The sequence below is a fragment of the Delphinapterus leucas genome, chromosome 14, assembly GCF_059928025.1.
Source record: "Delphinapterus leucas isolate spDelLeu-1000000601 "Yukka" chromosome 14, BTC_Dleu_Yukka2, whole genome shotgun sequence".
NCBI classification, from domain to species: Eukaryota; Metazoa; Chordata; class Mammalia; order Artiodactyla; family Monodontidae; genus Delphinapterus; species Delphinapterus leucas.
In genome coordinates, this window is record NC_143142.1 from 46911462 (window position 1) to 46925504 (window position 14043).

The 14043-nt window shown below is 39.8% G+C and overlaps 1 protein-coding gene and 1 non-coding gene across 5 annotated transcripts in view; one reads left to right on the forward strand and one right to left on the reverse strand.

Moving 5' to 3' along the window:
* Positions 1–11691, forward strand: part of RNF125 (ring finger protein 125) — a 64797-nt gene extending 53106 nt beyond the window's left edge. Inside the window, exon 5 of one of the 4 annotated variants that reach the window (XM_022586908.3) lies at positions 4681–11685. In XM_022586908.3, coding sequence (XP_022442616.1) covers positions 4681–4893 — 213 coding nt within the window. In that variant the 3' untranslated portion in view covers positions 4894–11685. Of the gene's footprint in view, positions 1–2185 lie in introns of all 4 variants that reach the window. The other 3 variants (XM_022586906.3, XM_022586910.3, XM_022586909.3) reach the window with 3 other exon arrangements.
* A 2002-nt stretch (positions 11692–13693) lies between these two features.
* On the reverse strand, positions 13694–13800 carry LOC115802334 (U6 spliceosomal RNA). The gene has a single exon (XR_004022759.1). It is a non-coding gene; the product is annotated as a U6 spliceosomal RNA (small nuclear RNA).
* Positions 13801–14043: the final 243 nt, after the last annotated feature.

Here is a 14043-nt window from a genome sequence, read left to right on the forward strand (position 1 = left end):
GATCCCACATGCCGCGTAGCGGCTGGGCCCGTGAGCCATGGCCTCTGAGCCTGCGCGTCCGGAGCCTGTGCTCCGCAATGGGAGAGGCCACAACAGTGAGAGGCCCGCGTACCGAAGAAAAAAAAACCAAAAAACCACAACTCTCGTGTTTATTGAACTTTTTTAAACGTTAAAAAAATTTATTATGAAAAAGTTTTAAACATATACAGAAGTAGGATAATATAATGAACCCCTGTATACCCATCAGCTACCCATCAATAACTACCAACTCATGGCCAATCTCATTATATTAAGGATTTTTTTAAGATGAAAGAAAAATGTGGTATAGTATGAATAGTTCTAATACTTACGACCGTAGTTTCTGTTATCAGAAATGGTAATAACAAGCAAAAGGTTAACATAGCCCTTTTTCTATGCATTGTCATGTGAGAGTAATGCTTTGTCCCCTGAGTCCCTTTCAGCAAAGGGGTATTGCCTATCATGAGTGGGAAAATCACTCATAGCCATGTTCTGAAATAGTACATTTTATTGTTACGTTATCTAAATACATGAAATGTTAAGAGTTAAATTTGAATTTGCATATAATTTTCACATGATTTTGACTATTTTTATGCAGTTTCAAGATGGAATTTAATAATTGTTGAAGATTGTCATTGGAAATTTTTCTCCATGCATTCTGATCTGCCCACTATGATTATCCAGATTATCCAGGGAACCTGGGTTCTGACCTGGGTTTCAGTAACAGCCCTGTCACAGCTGTGTGACCTTAGGCAAGGCATTTAACATTGGAGCCTCTGTTTGTTCATTTGTTAAGTGAGGAGAGCAAAGTACATACTGCTTCCAGAAGCTGTTGTGGGAATTAAATGAGATAATGCATGTAGAGTGATTTGCAGTTAGGGCACGGATGTTAGGCAAACTGGAGATGGGGAGAGGGTAAATGGGAATATCAGGACCACTTGAAGAATCAAACAAACCACACTACAGAGGCTTCATGTTGTTTCCTCCATCTCTCAAATAATGTCTTTTCTGGCCACCAAGGCACACAAGCCCTCAACAGAGCCATGTGTTCTCATTTTTCATAACATGTAGGGGTTCCTCTTTATCTTAGCTCCATAAGACGTTCTAAAAGCCAGGTTGATTCCATGCCTGTCTTGACTGTTCATTTTCAGTCCATTTTTCTCAAGATCATTCAAAGTATGACCCAGGGCTGGTCAGGGAGAAGCCACTTTGATGAGAATACTTTACACCCACTCAAAACCATATTCTTGGATGTGGAAGTGAGGTTGAAACAGTGTTCTTTGTTTTGATTTTTTGTTTTCTAAACTACCAAGTACTATGCTAGGCATTTTATGCAAATTATTTCATTTTATTCCTTGTAGCAACTTCTGTGAAGTGAGTACTATATCACTATCCTTACTTAGCTATGAAATATCTGATGCTCAAAGGTTAATAAATTGCCTCAGAACAACCTGGCATTGAGTCCAAATCTTGTGCTCTGCTGTGCTTTATAGCTTTCCTTTGGATTTCATTTATTTGCTTTTATGTTTTGGAGTGGACTTCCAATAAAGATTTTATTTTATTTTTTTAGTTTATTGGCGAAGAGGAGATGGATTTTAGAGGATGGGGCTCTTAATACTTTTTGCTCTATTTATAGAATGTGCTGACCTAAAGTTTTGAATTCCATTTTGACCATAGGGAGGCAAGGAGAAAGAGCGTTTTGTTTTCAATCTTTTTTTTTTCAAAACTAGATATTCAGTAGCACTGCTGGGATTGATGAGTCCTATGGGAATGTCTTAACTTTACGTGTCTTAACTATTTCATGTCTTATCTGTGGGAATGTCTTAACTATTACATGTTTATGTGGAGCATAGCACTCTGACAGGATTCGTACTGTTGACTAAAAACTACTAGTTAGATCAGATAAAAGCTTTAAATTCCAGATCAAAACTATTTTACTATGACTGTAGCTAGTTAATTGATAGGCAGTAAAAATGAAATAGAAAATGCACAAGCCCCAAAGCAAAAGTCCTGGGTTCTATGAGTTTTTGTGGAAACTTGGACTAAATTCAGGGCTTCACTTTGCAAAATGAGGCATTGTCTTAACTCTCATCCTCCAATTTCTGAAAACTGTCATCTCTGACTGTATGTTTCTAATTATTTTTCTAATTGTTTGTCTTTATTGTAGGATTTTAATATAATTGAGGAAGCTCTTATTCAAAGGGTTTTAGACCGGTCACTTCTGGAATATGTGAATCACTCGAACACCACATAATTGTATTAAAAGAAAAGGGAAGGAGATCGTAGAATTGTACCATTTTTTTCAAGATGCTGCTTGAAGAATTGGAGGGAAACTGTCAATGTTTGATGGGCAAAAAAGTGTACAACACAGTTATATGTTTGTCCATGTTTATTGTTATACTGCATTTTAAAACTGCTTTCATTTTGGTGGTTTAGGTCTGTTTTACATTCTTGAGTTTCTCAGACACTTAACAGCAGAAAAAAGTCTCCATCAGCCATTAATATATGGAAGAGAACATAAGGCTGAGTATGTGGGTGAAGGATCTATATTTGCAAATCGGATGACATTGTGTGTAATGCTACATATTGATAACTTCCCTCATGGCTGGTCAAATAACTAATCTTTGTTCTATGGAGAGTGAAACAAAGTGTGGTCATTCAAGGAAATGTGAAACCTCTTCTAGAGTTCACGTTCTAACCGCTAATAGAATAAAAGGAATAACCTTGTATGGAGTAGGAAAGGAAAATTTTGGCAGTTGACAACATCCATTTAACCAAATTGTATAACATAATACTGTAATAAAATAAATTTCATGTTAGGAATGTATACTTAATGCTTTGACTTTGTATAACTATGCACACATAAGAATTTAATTTTATATTTTTCAAATAGTTGTAGCTTATTAGTTAGAAATATTTCTATAATACAGGCAACTTCTTAAGAACCATCAGGTGATATTTACAGTAGAAGTATTCACATCCATAATTTTTAGTGGAAAATCCTAAGGGCTTTGATTTTTTTTAATTTTATCTTTTAGGAAAATTATAAAATAAACAGAAATACTGAAAACCAAACAGAAAATATATAGCTTATTACATTCTCATAAGGAAACATTCATTTAGAACTCTGCCAGTCACCTTCGATCGATGTCTTCTGTGTGTCCTGTCACAGTTAACAAACCTCTTCCTCAACCCCACAAAAGTAAACACTACATTGATTTTAATAGTACTCACTTCCTTGCATTTCTTTCTTAGTTTATCCCCCAAGTGTGTCTCTACACACTAGCTTTTAATCTTTCTGGGTTCCTCCTTCTTTCTTTTCCTTAAAATTTACCTACAGAAGAACCTGGTTTTATAAATTTCCCACTGTCTGTATTTTGTTAATTGCATACTCATGGCACAATTCAGCATGTTCTTCTATCCTCTGGATATTGACACATGGATCCAGAGATCTGAGCAGACTCAGGTTCAACCTTTTGGCCAGACCATAGATCATGGTGTATTCTTTCAACAGAGGGCGCAGAATGTCTGGTTCCCTCTTTTGTGATGTCAGCTGAAATTGATACTCAATGCCTAGATCCATTGATTTGTTGTGGGTTGGAGAATATTCTATCATTTCTTTTTCATTTATTAGTTGGAACATTTTTATAAAGAGGTGTTTCCCCATATCTACTATTTGGTTAACCAGTGGTCAAGTTCATATAGGAAAGGGAAAATAAGCTTGAATTTTCCCCTTTATTTACCAAATTTTAAGATAATAAACTTGTTTTCTATCATCCTCTGTAGATCACTTTTTTTAAGTGTTGTGAACTCATGGAGTCAAACATATTTGATAGGCTTTAATCCATTTCACATATTGCCTTATTAAAGCCCCAATTGTCCTATCTTTGGTCATTGGGAGCCTTATCAAGTTGACTCTGAGTCCTTTTGACACTACTCTAGCAGTCTTTACTGGCTTCCTTGTAGTCTCGTATGACAGGCTATTCCAGGCTCAGCTTGGATGTTTCCTGCCCCAGACCTGGTATCAGCCATTTCTCTTAATGAGCCTGGTTACTTTCAGTGAGAAATAGTGCTTCAGAACTGTAATTGTGACTGTTAAGTTCATTGCGGCTATATTGGTCTTTGTTTCTAGGAGAGAGCTAGGAAATATCCTTTTTTTTAAGATAAAACACTTATTCATGAGTTTATTTTGATACTTGCAAATCAAATTAAGTACTACAGGGTTTTTGCCTAATCTTTTCTATTACATTTGTGTCTTTTGTTTTTCTCTACTGAGAATCCTGGTCGTCAAGGACACAGGAATATCCCACAAGTATTCGTTTCCTTCATCTACTTTATGCATGCAACAGTCTCAGAATAATAATACTAATAAACCATCACCAGTATGATAGCTGGTACAATTAAAAATGTTTTTCATTTGTTCTCCCTAATCTCCTATTTTTTAAAGTTGTACTATATCAACATTTTCAAGGAACTCCCTGGCGGTCCAGTGGTTAGGACTCTGTGTTCTCACTGCCCAAGGCCCGGGTCTGACCCCTGAACGGGGAGAACTAAGATCCTGCAAGCCGCACGGCGTGGCCAGAACCAAAAAAAACGGGGTTTTGGGGGGTTGTTTTTTTGCAGTACTCGGGCCTCTCACTGTTGTGGCCTCTCCCGTTGCAGAGCACAGGCTCCAGATGTGCAGGCTCAGCGGCCATGGCTCATGGGCCCAGCTTCTCCGTGGCACGTGGGATCTTCCCGGACCGGGGAATGAACCCGCATCCCCTGCATCGGCAGGCGGACTCTCAACCACTGCGCCACCAGGGAAGACCAAAAAAACGTTTTTTGAGAACCTATTGGTGTAACATACAATACTCTCTTCTATCCCCCATTTAGCTTAGTTCTTCAAGTACCTGTATGTTTAGTGCTTGCTACCACTCCTTATTTGATGGCTCTATTTTTCATATTTGGTTCTCTAATGACAAATCCAGGACATAGAGTAATATTTCCATCTTGAAGGCGAGCAAAGAAGCTACGAAGATGCGTGATTTCAACTCCTGAGGATAAAGTGTTACTTGGTTGTGTTTAGCTTCTTAACTGTAATCGTCTATAAACATCTTTGTTCCTTACACGTAAATGTAGTCATAGTCATGTTCCCCAAAATTTTCTATAGTAAATTATCCATTACTTCTTAAAAGCCTTGCTTACCATTTTGCCATCCACCGCAAGGTAATTAGAAAAACGTAAAGCTGGGTGAAACCTAGAAGGCCATATTTCCTCCCTTTTAGATACTAGTTTCAAGCTTGCTTTTCACAGCTGCTAACAAGTAACAACAGATTTTTAGTTTCACCACCTCTCTTCCTACAGTTTGGATGGCTCAACCAGTAAAGGAAAACCTATTGGACAACAAGGGCAAAAGGAGAGGAACTTTTAAGAGGTAATCATTAGGTTGAAAATATAGTCCCAGAAGAATAAAAGAATATATTTCTGAGTATTAGTACTCACTATCCAGAAAATAAATTTTTGTTAATTGCAAGCAACGAAAGGCATCTTTAAATCTGTAAAACTTGAAAAAAACTTCAAAACTGTATTTTGAGTAAAGCTTTAAGTCACCTGCCACTGTTAAAGCTCAGTGCAGCAATTCTACATCCTGTCCCTGGATATCTCTTATGATAATTTTGCCCCCTACGGGACAAACCAGGTGCTGGCCACCTGAATTATTTTGCCTTTTGAATTATTTTGAGTTCTAAAATAGTGAAGTGCAACTATTATTCATTGTTTCACTGTGCCTTTAACCTTTTATTAAAAGGAATTTATAATTCATTGTCTTAAAAAATGAAAACCAATATTTGAAGATGTTGACTAAGCAAAAAATTTCACTCCTTTTTTTTAATAGCACCTCAAGGTGCCAATTTTTTAAGGCCTTATGAGGGAAAAACTGATCCACATATTATTCTTTAAAAGCTAAATTCTTCTAATCCTACAAAAACCTATGGAGATTTTCCTTTTACTTTTTTTTTTTTTTTTTGTGGTACGTGGGCCTCTCACTGTTGTGGCCTCTCCTGTTGCAGAGCACAGGCTCTGGATGCGCAGGCTCAGCGGCCATGGCTCACGGGCCCAGCCGCTCCACAGCATGTGGGATCTTCCCGAACCGGGGCACGAACCCGTGTCCCCTGCATCGGCAGGCGGACTCTCAACCACTGCACCACCAGGGAAGCCCTCCTTTTACATATTTTTTTCACCCAAGTTTCTAAAATGTATATTTAGAAATTGGATTGGGAATCTACAGTGAAGATAGTTCCAGGTCAGATCTAAAAGATCCTGGCTCTAATGATGTTACTTTATTACTTTTACTGGGTGCTAAGTGTCCTTTGTTTTCAAGCGAGCTTACAACAGTTACTGAACACGTTTAACATATAATTAGTACCTTCAAGTAACATTGAAATTATTTTAAAAAGTCACTAAGAGATTCATCCTTTTATTATTCAACTGCAAAAAATAAATCTGTATAATGATCAGAAATTAAAATGTACAATTCCTTTTCTTCTGTAAATATGTGTTATTGTGAGAAATAAAGAATGGCAGGACCATTGCTTTCATTAAAATATCTACTGTGTCTGTTCTTAAACATGGTTCTTGATAATTTTTTACATCTAATACCCTTTTATGCTTTTAAACCTCATATGTTGTTTAAATTGTCATCATTCAGCAATATCTATCATGAAAATATACTTTCATTTAGGCCAGTAGTTCTCAAATGGGAGCAATTTTGCCTCCTAGGGGACACTTGACAATGTCAAGACATTTGGGGTTGTCATAACTGTGATGTGCTATTGCCCAGTATGTGGATCAAAGCCAGGAATGCTACTCAACATTGTACAATGCACAGGACAGCCCCTCACAGCAAAGGATTACCCTTCCTGTCAATAGTGATGAGGTTTAGAAACCCTGGTTTGAGTCAAGGTAAAGCTGAGCATCATGGAGTTATTATTGGCTCTGCTTCCAAGGGACTGCATTGAAATTTAAAAGGCAAGATGAAGATGAATTTTGTATGTCTTATCCCCGCTAAATACATACTAAGTTTGGGGTGGCTATAGCTGTCATATGTACACCAGTTCAGGATATACTAAAACATAGGAAAGTTTTTTTGGATTTTTTCACAAGAAGAGGAACAGGCCAGAACACAGGTCTTAATAGCATGACCTCTGATGACTGTTTGCTGAGTGACATCCTAAAAGATACCGGGAACCCAGAATGGTTTGGGAAGACTTACTTTCATCACTTAGGTTAGAGTTATTGAAGTAAATACGGTAAAATGGGACTTCCCCGGTGGCACAGTGGATAAGACTCCGTACTCCCAATGCAGGGGACCCAGGTTTGATCCCTGGTCAGGGAACTAGATCTCACACGCATGCCACAACTAAGGAGCCCTAGTGCTGCAACTAAGGAGACGGTGAGCCACAACTAAGACCTCGTGCAAACAAAAATAAATAAGGTAAATATATAACAGAGGGACACCTATGTCTGAGATCCTTGGGGCTAAGAAATATTTAAGCTTTTATCTTATGTCTAGAAAAATCATCTGGCATTTTATTTTAATTTTTTTTTTTTGCGGTGCACGGGCCTCTCACTGTTATGGCCTCTCCCGTTGCGGAGCACAGGCTCCGGGCACGCAGGCTCAGTGGCCATGGCTCACGGGCCTAGCTGCTCCGCGGCATGTGGGATCTTCCCGGACCGGGGCACGAACCCGTGTCCCCTGCATCGGCAGGCGGACTCTCAACCACTGCGCCAACGGGGAAGCCCTCATCTAGTATTTTAATCCTGCAGGCTTCAGAGAAGACCGTACACGGGTCTTGATTAGGGCTAATCATTGCCCCAAAGCAGCCATTTAAAAGGCCCATGGAACTTACCTGGTGGTCCAGTGGTGAAGAATCTGCCTTCCAATGCAGGGGACATCCGTTCCATCCCTCTTCAGGAAACCAAGATCCCCCATGCTGTGGGGCATCTAAGCCCGTGCTTAGCCCAAAACTACTGAGCTCGTGAGCCTCAGCGAGAGAGCCCACGTGCTGCAGCTATAGAGCCCATGCGCTCTGGAGCCCAGCGCTGCAACTAGAGAGAGAAAACGCGCATGCCACAACTAGAGAGAGAAAACCCGCATGCCACAAATAGAGAGAAGCCCGCGTGAGGCAATGAAGAGCCCGCGCGCCACAATGAAAGATCCTGCATGCCTCTATGAAGATCCCATGTGCTGCTGCAACTAACACACAGCACAGCCAAAAAATAAAATTAATTACTTAATTAAATGTTTAAATAAATAAATAAAAATAAAAGGCCCAGTGGGGACTTCCCTGGTTGTCCAGTGGTTAAGACTCCACGCTTCCATTGCAGGGGCCACGGGTTCGATCCCTGGTCAGGGAACTAAGATCCTGCATGCCATGTGGTACAGCCAAAAAAAAAAAAAAAAGGGCCCAGTGAAGGTGAAACAGAGATTCGTCAAGATAGATTAGGTCATGCTTCGATTACAAACAACCCCCAAATCTCAGCACTCACCCAACGTCTACTGTGGATCTTGGCTCTTCTCCAGGCAGCTGTTCTCCAACCTCAGAATTCCGCCTTACTTTGATCTCATAGCATTTGTATATGACTATGTGCCTCTCCAGCCACCCCTCACCACAACAGACTGGAGAATAGGTTACAGAGGTCATTTCCACTTACATTTCATTGGCCAAGGAAAGTAATGGCCACACGTAATTTCAAGGCATTGGAGAAGTGCAATTTCAGGTAGAAGAGAACTGGATATTGGGATATAAATGCCAACCATGGAGGTACAAGCCGAGAAGAGCTGACAGAGAAGCAGAGGTCCATAGGGGAAAAATCTTAAAAACATCTTTGAAAAGGAGGGGTGAAAGTCAAAATGAGACTGGGTTTTTTAAAAACAGGAAATAATATTCTTTTTTGCCATGGTAATTTTTTCATCAATTTTATTCACAATTGGGGATCAGTTTACCAAATGAAAAACCTGTCCATTTCTCATTTTTCTTATTTATTAAAAGAAACACCAAGTGCATGCTCAGTCTTTACCACTGTATTTTCTCAGTATACTTGTGTACCTTCATCAGAACCACTTGGGTTACTTGGTATAACTGCATTTTTCTCAGCGCTCCCCAGATGTACAGAATTAGAATGTCTGAAATTCTGATGGATTCATCAGCAAGTCATCAAAATACATTCAGATCTATCAATTTCTCACTATCTCCACGATTACAATTTTAATCTAAACCATCATCATCTGTTTCCTGGATCCCTGTAGTAAACGTCCGGTTGGCCTCCCTCCACTTATGGCAGTATGGACCATTATCCATAGAGCAGTCAGAGAGATCTTCAAAAGCATAAATCTGATCATGCTCCCACCCCCTTCCCACTGCTTAAAATGCACCAAGGGCTTCCCATTGTTACTTGAATAAAATCTAAATGCCTTTCCATTTCCTTCCAAAGTTCCTCATGATCTGGCCTCTGCCTATCCTTCCAATTTCATCTCTACTCTCTCCTTTAATCCCTACATTTCAGCCACACTCGTCTTTAGGTTAAGCACACCAAAATTAGTGGTTCCTGCACCTTGGCACTTTCTATTCCTTCTGTTTGAAAAGCCCTTTCCCAGAGTTTGACATGGCTGCCTTCTAATCTTTAACTCCCAGATCAAATGTCATCTTCTCATAAAGGATTTTTCTCATAATTCTAGCCAAAGTCAGCAGATTTTGTTATTGGTGAGGGCCCTCTTTCTGACTTGTTGATGGCCACCTTCTTGCTGAATCCTCATGGCAGAGACAGTGAGCTCTGGTCTCTTCCTCTTCTTATAACAGTAGTAATCTGCTCAGGACCCCATCTAAACCTAATTACCCTCAAAGGTCCACCTCCAAATACCATCACATAAGGGGTTAGGGCTTCAGCATGAATTTTGGGGGACACAAACATTCAACCCATAACAATAAGTATGCAATAATATAAATATAAATAAGAATAGAGAGAAATAGCTAGTAAAACACACATATAAAACATGCAAATACAGTAATTAAAGCTATTAATTTGAACTCTATAGTGATGTATTATTTTTCTATCTTAACACAATGTCTGACATAGTGTAAGCTCTCAGTAAATATTTTTTGAATCAGTCTATCAGCAAATTTCTCAACTGATGGTCCCCCATGCAAAGAGGATGTGGAGGAACTGGCACACTGGGATGGTGTTGGTGGTAGAATTTACACATTACAAAGCAATTTGGTAGTGGCATCTTACCTCTCCTTATAATAAATTTCATAATTTCTCTGAGAAGACTTCTTTGAGCTATCCAAGCAGAGTCAATCACACCATCCTTTATATCACTAGACCACACTATCTCTGGACCACACCTCCATTGCTATAGATACCACATTATATTTCTTTGTTTACATGACTGATACTCATGAGATTGGGCATTCCTTAAGGGCGAGGGTTACATTTACAGGACCTTACTAGAAACTCAATACATGTATCTTAGTTTGCTAGGGCTGCCATAACATAACACCATACACTGGGTGGCTTAGACAGAAATTTATTTTCTCACAGTTCCGGAGGCTGGAAAGTCTGCCATCAAGGACCTTCAGGGTTCAGTTTCTGGTGACGGCTCTCTTCCTGGCTTACAGACAGTCACATTCTCACTGTGTCCTCACATGGCAGAGAGAGTGAGCAAGAGATCAAGCATTCTAGTGTCTCTTCTTATAAAGGCACCAATCCCGTCATGAGAGCACCACCTTCATGACCTCATCTAACCCTCATTACCTCCGAAATGTCCTGTCTACAAATACCATTACATTGGGGATTAGGGTTTCAACATATGCATTTGAGCGGGACAGAAAATCAGGCCATAACAATATGTTTGTTGAACGGAAAAATGAGTGGTTGACAAGTGGATCAGAATACTCATGTTAGCTCCTCAGTATATCCTTTCCTCACTAATAAAGTCTATATGGAGAGCAAAATTATAGTAAAAAGAGCAACTTTATGTCTGAATTTGCTCATTACTATTTCCCCAGAACTTAGCACAGTGCATCTATGGGCACTCAATAAATACCTGATGAATAAATTAGTGAATAAATTGTAGTTTGAGAAACATAGGCAAGATGTTCTTAACGAATAAAGTCTTCAAGCCAGATGCAGCTCTTCTTTTTAGAGATAGACTTGTCAAGTGAGCCAAACTACTAGGCAGCTTCTCTCCTAGACAGAGTTTTAAAGCAGTGAGCAGTCCAGTAACATAGCTCCTACAGGACAAGCAGTATTATTTCACGTTCATTCGGTGATATTAGAGGTATTGCACTAACTCTGAAGGACAACTGTACATTGTATTTTACAGTTGCTGAGTTTAACTTGCTCCAGATTATACAGTGTAGTAATTTGCTGCAGAGTTACTGTAGACGACTAAATAAAACCCAGGTAATCAGATAAAATGAAGGAAATGTTTAGTTCTTATATCCACTATATTTTGATATGCCTCTAAATGTATTTCACCTTGTCCCCTTGACACACCCTTAATACATGCAAGAAGGTCAAAGTCTTATATATAAAATCATACTATGCTTTGACAGTATTTCAAGAGCGTGTTCTCCAGAAATTTCAGTCTCAAGGCTTTTTGATTTTAAAACTACCTTAGAGGGATTCCCTAGCGGTTCAGTGGTTAAGACTCTGCACTTCCATTGCAGGGGGCACGGGTTCAATCCCTGGTTGGGGAATTAAGAAACTGCAAGCCACGTGGCACGGCCAAAAATTTGTAACGAAATTTTTTTTCCTAAAGTAGTCACACTCTTAGAAACAGAAAATAGAATGGTTGTTGCCAGGGGGCAGAGGGAGGGTGAAAAGAGGAATTATTCAATGGATATAGAGTTTCAGTTTTGCAAGATGAAAAAGTTCTAGAGACCTGTTGCATAGCATAACAAGGTACATATAGTTAACACTACTGAATCGTACAGTTTAAAATGGTTAAAATGGAAAATTTTTAAAATTTATTTATTTTTAAAATTATTTATTTTTTTTGGCTGCATAGGGTCTTCGTTGCTGCACGCGGGCTTTCTCTAGTTGCGGCAAGTGGGGGCTACTCTTCGTTGCATTGCACAGTCTTCTCATTGTGGTGGCTTCTCTTGTTGCAGAGCATGGGCTCTAGGCACGTGGGTTTCATTAGTTGTAGCACACGGGCTCGGTAGCTGTGGTGCATGGGCTTAGTTGCTCCATGGCATGTGGGATCTTCCTGGAGCAGGTCTCAAACCCATGTCTCCTGCATTGGCAGGCGGATTCTTAACCACTGCTCCACCAGGGAAGCCCAAAATGGAAAATTTTATGCTTCTTTTTTTTAACCACAGTAAACAAACAAACAAACAAAATTGGTATGTGGGTAAACCAAATACCAATTTATATGCCAAATATATAGTTCCATGCCTCCCAGTTTGGGAAATTACAATTGTTGGTGAAATTTAGGAAAGAAGTATCATGTCACTGGTGAAGCCCTTGAGGTTTCAAAAATAAAGTATTTAAATATAGAGACTGAACAATGCTTCTCCCTGTTGCTTTTGTTTCCCCACCCCCAGGTCTCTCTCCAGACTTCTGATGAAACTTAGAGCACACAGCTTTGTTTGCTTGTTTTTTCCCCCATTTGCAGTTGTACATTCTCTTAGATATTTACTGATTTGAGTTGCCAGTCTGAGTTAGCATCACTTCTTTATAGGAATATTGATGGAACTCTTAGGACGAGAAGGCAGTTCTTGTTTTTGTTATGGGTACTGTTGAAACCGAGCAGGATCCTGTGGGACCCTCCCAGGTACAATAGCCTTTCTGTGTCTCCCCATTTCTCGTTTGTAGGAAAAAGACTTCAGCCTCTTAGACCTGCTTTGAGTTCCAAAGGGCAGATTCAAACTGTTACTAATCAGGGAAATGAGGGAATGCAGAAACAAAGGAAAAGCAGTCAGAAAGAATAGTGCAGCCATGGGGCAGAGTTCTGGTTCCTCCTGGGGGGGATATGCATAGCAGTCTGGTATATATCTCTGAGCTCTTCTACAGAAACTAAGGCCCCCATTCAGTGTGGAGGATGGTAACTTCAGGCTGGGCACAAGCATGTGGACACCAGAATGATTGGAGCCAGAAGGCTGATAATTGGGATTCCTGGAACGCCACCCTGTTACCTTACCACCAACCAATCAGAAGAAAGTCATACACCCTGCCGCCCTCCCCCCAAATTTTGCCAATAAAAACTCTTCCCCAAAAACCATAAGGGAGTTTGGGCTTTCTGAGCACGAGCTGTCCGTCTCCTTGCTTGGCTCTGCAACACACCTTTCTCTGCTCCAAACTCTGATGTTTTTGCTTGTTTGGTCTCACTGTGCACCAGGCACAGGAATTTGGGTTTGACAATACTGTTGTTGTTGTTTTTCACACTAAATATCCTGAGCTTAAATAATTTCGCCTTTGGGGACCACCAGGAGGGAAGAGTTTGCCTGAAGCAAACTAGAGGACAGACTTCCAGCAAGTTCCAACAGCATGGCACCACAGTGACTTCTCTGCCATCCTGTGAGCCACAGCTGGGCCCTTCTCCAGCAAGGTCTGGACAAGGGTCTGGAGGTGGAGGTAGAGTCCTTCTTTGGGTACTCTATCTCAACCCTGTATTATTATTTTTTTTCTTTTAAATACGGAATGCATCATGAATTCGAGTGTCATCCTTGCACAGGGGCCATGCTAATCTTCTCTGTATTGTTCTGATTTTAGTACATGTGCTGCTGAAGCAAGCACTCAACTCTATATTCTTTAGAGTTCTCTTTTTTTACTTTAATTTTTGTTGGCGTATAGGTGATTTAGCATGTGGTGTTAGTTTCAGGGGTACGGTAAAGTGAATCAGTTATACATATACATATGTCCACTCTTTTTTAGCTTCTTTTCCCATATAGACCATTACAGAGTACTGAGCAGAGTTCCCTGTGCTATACAGTAGGTCCGTATTAGTTTTCTATTTTACCTATAGTAGTGTGTATATGT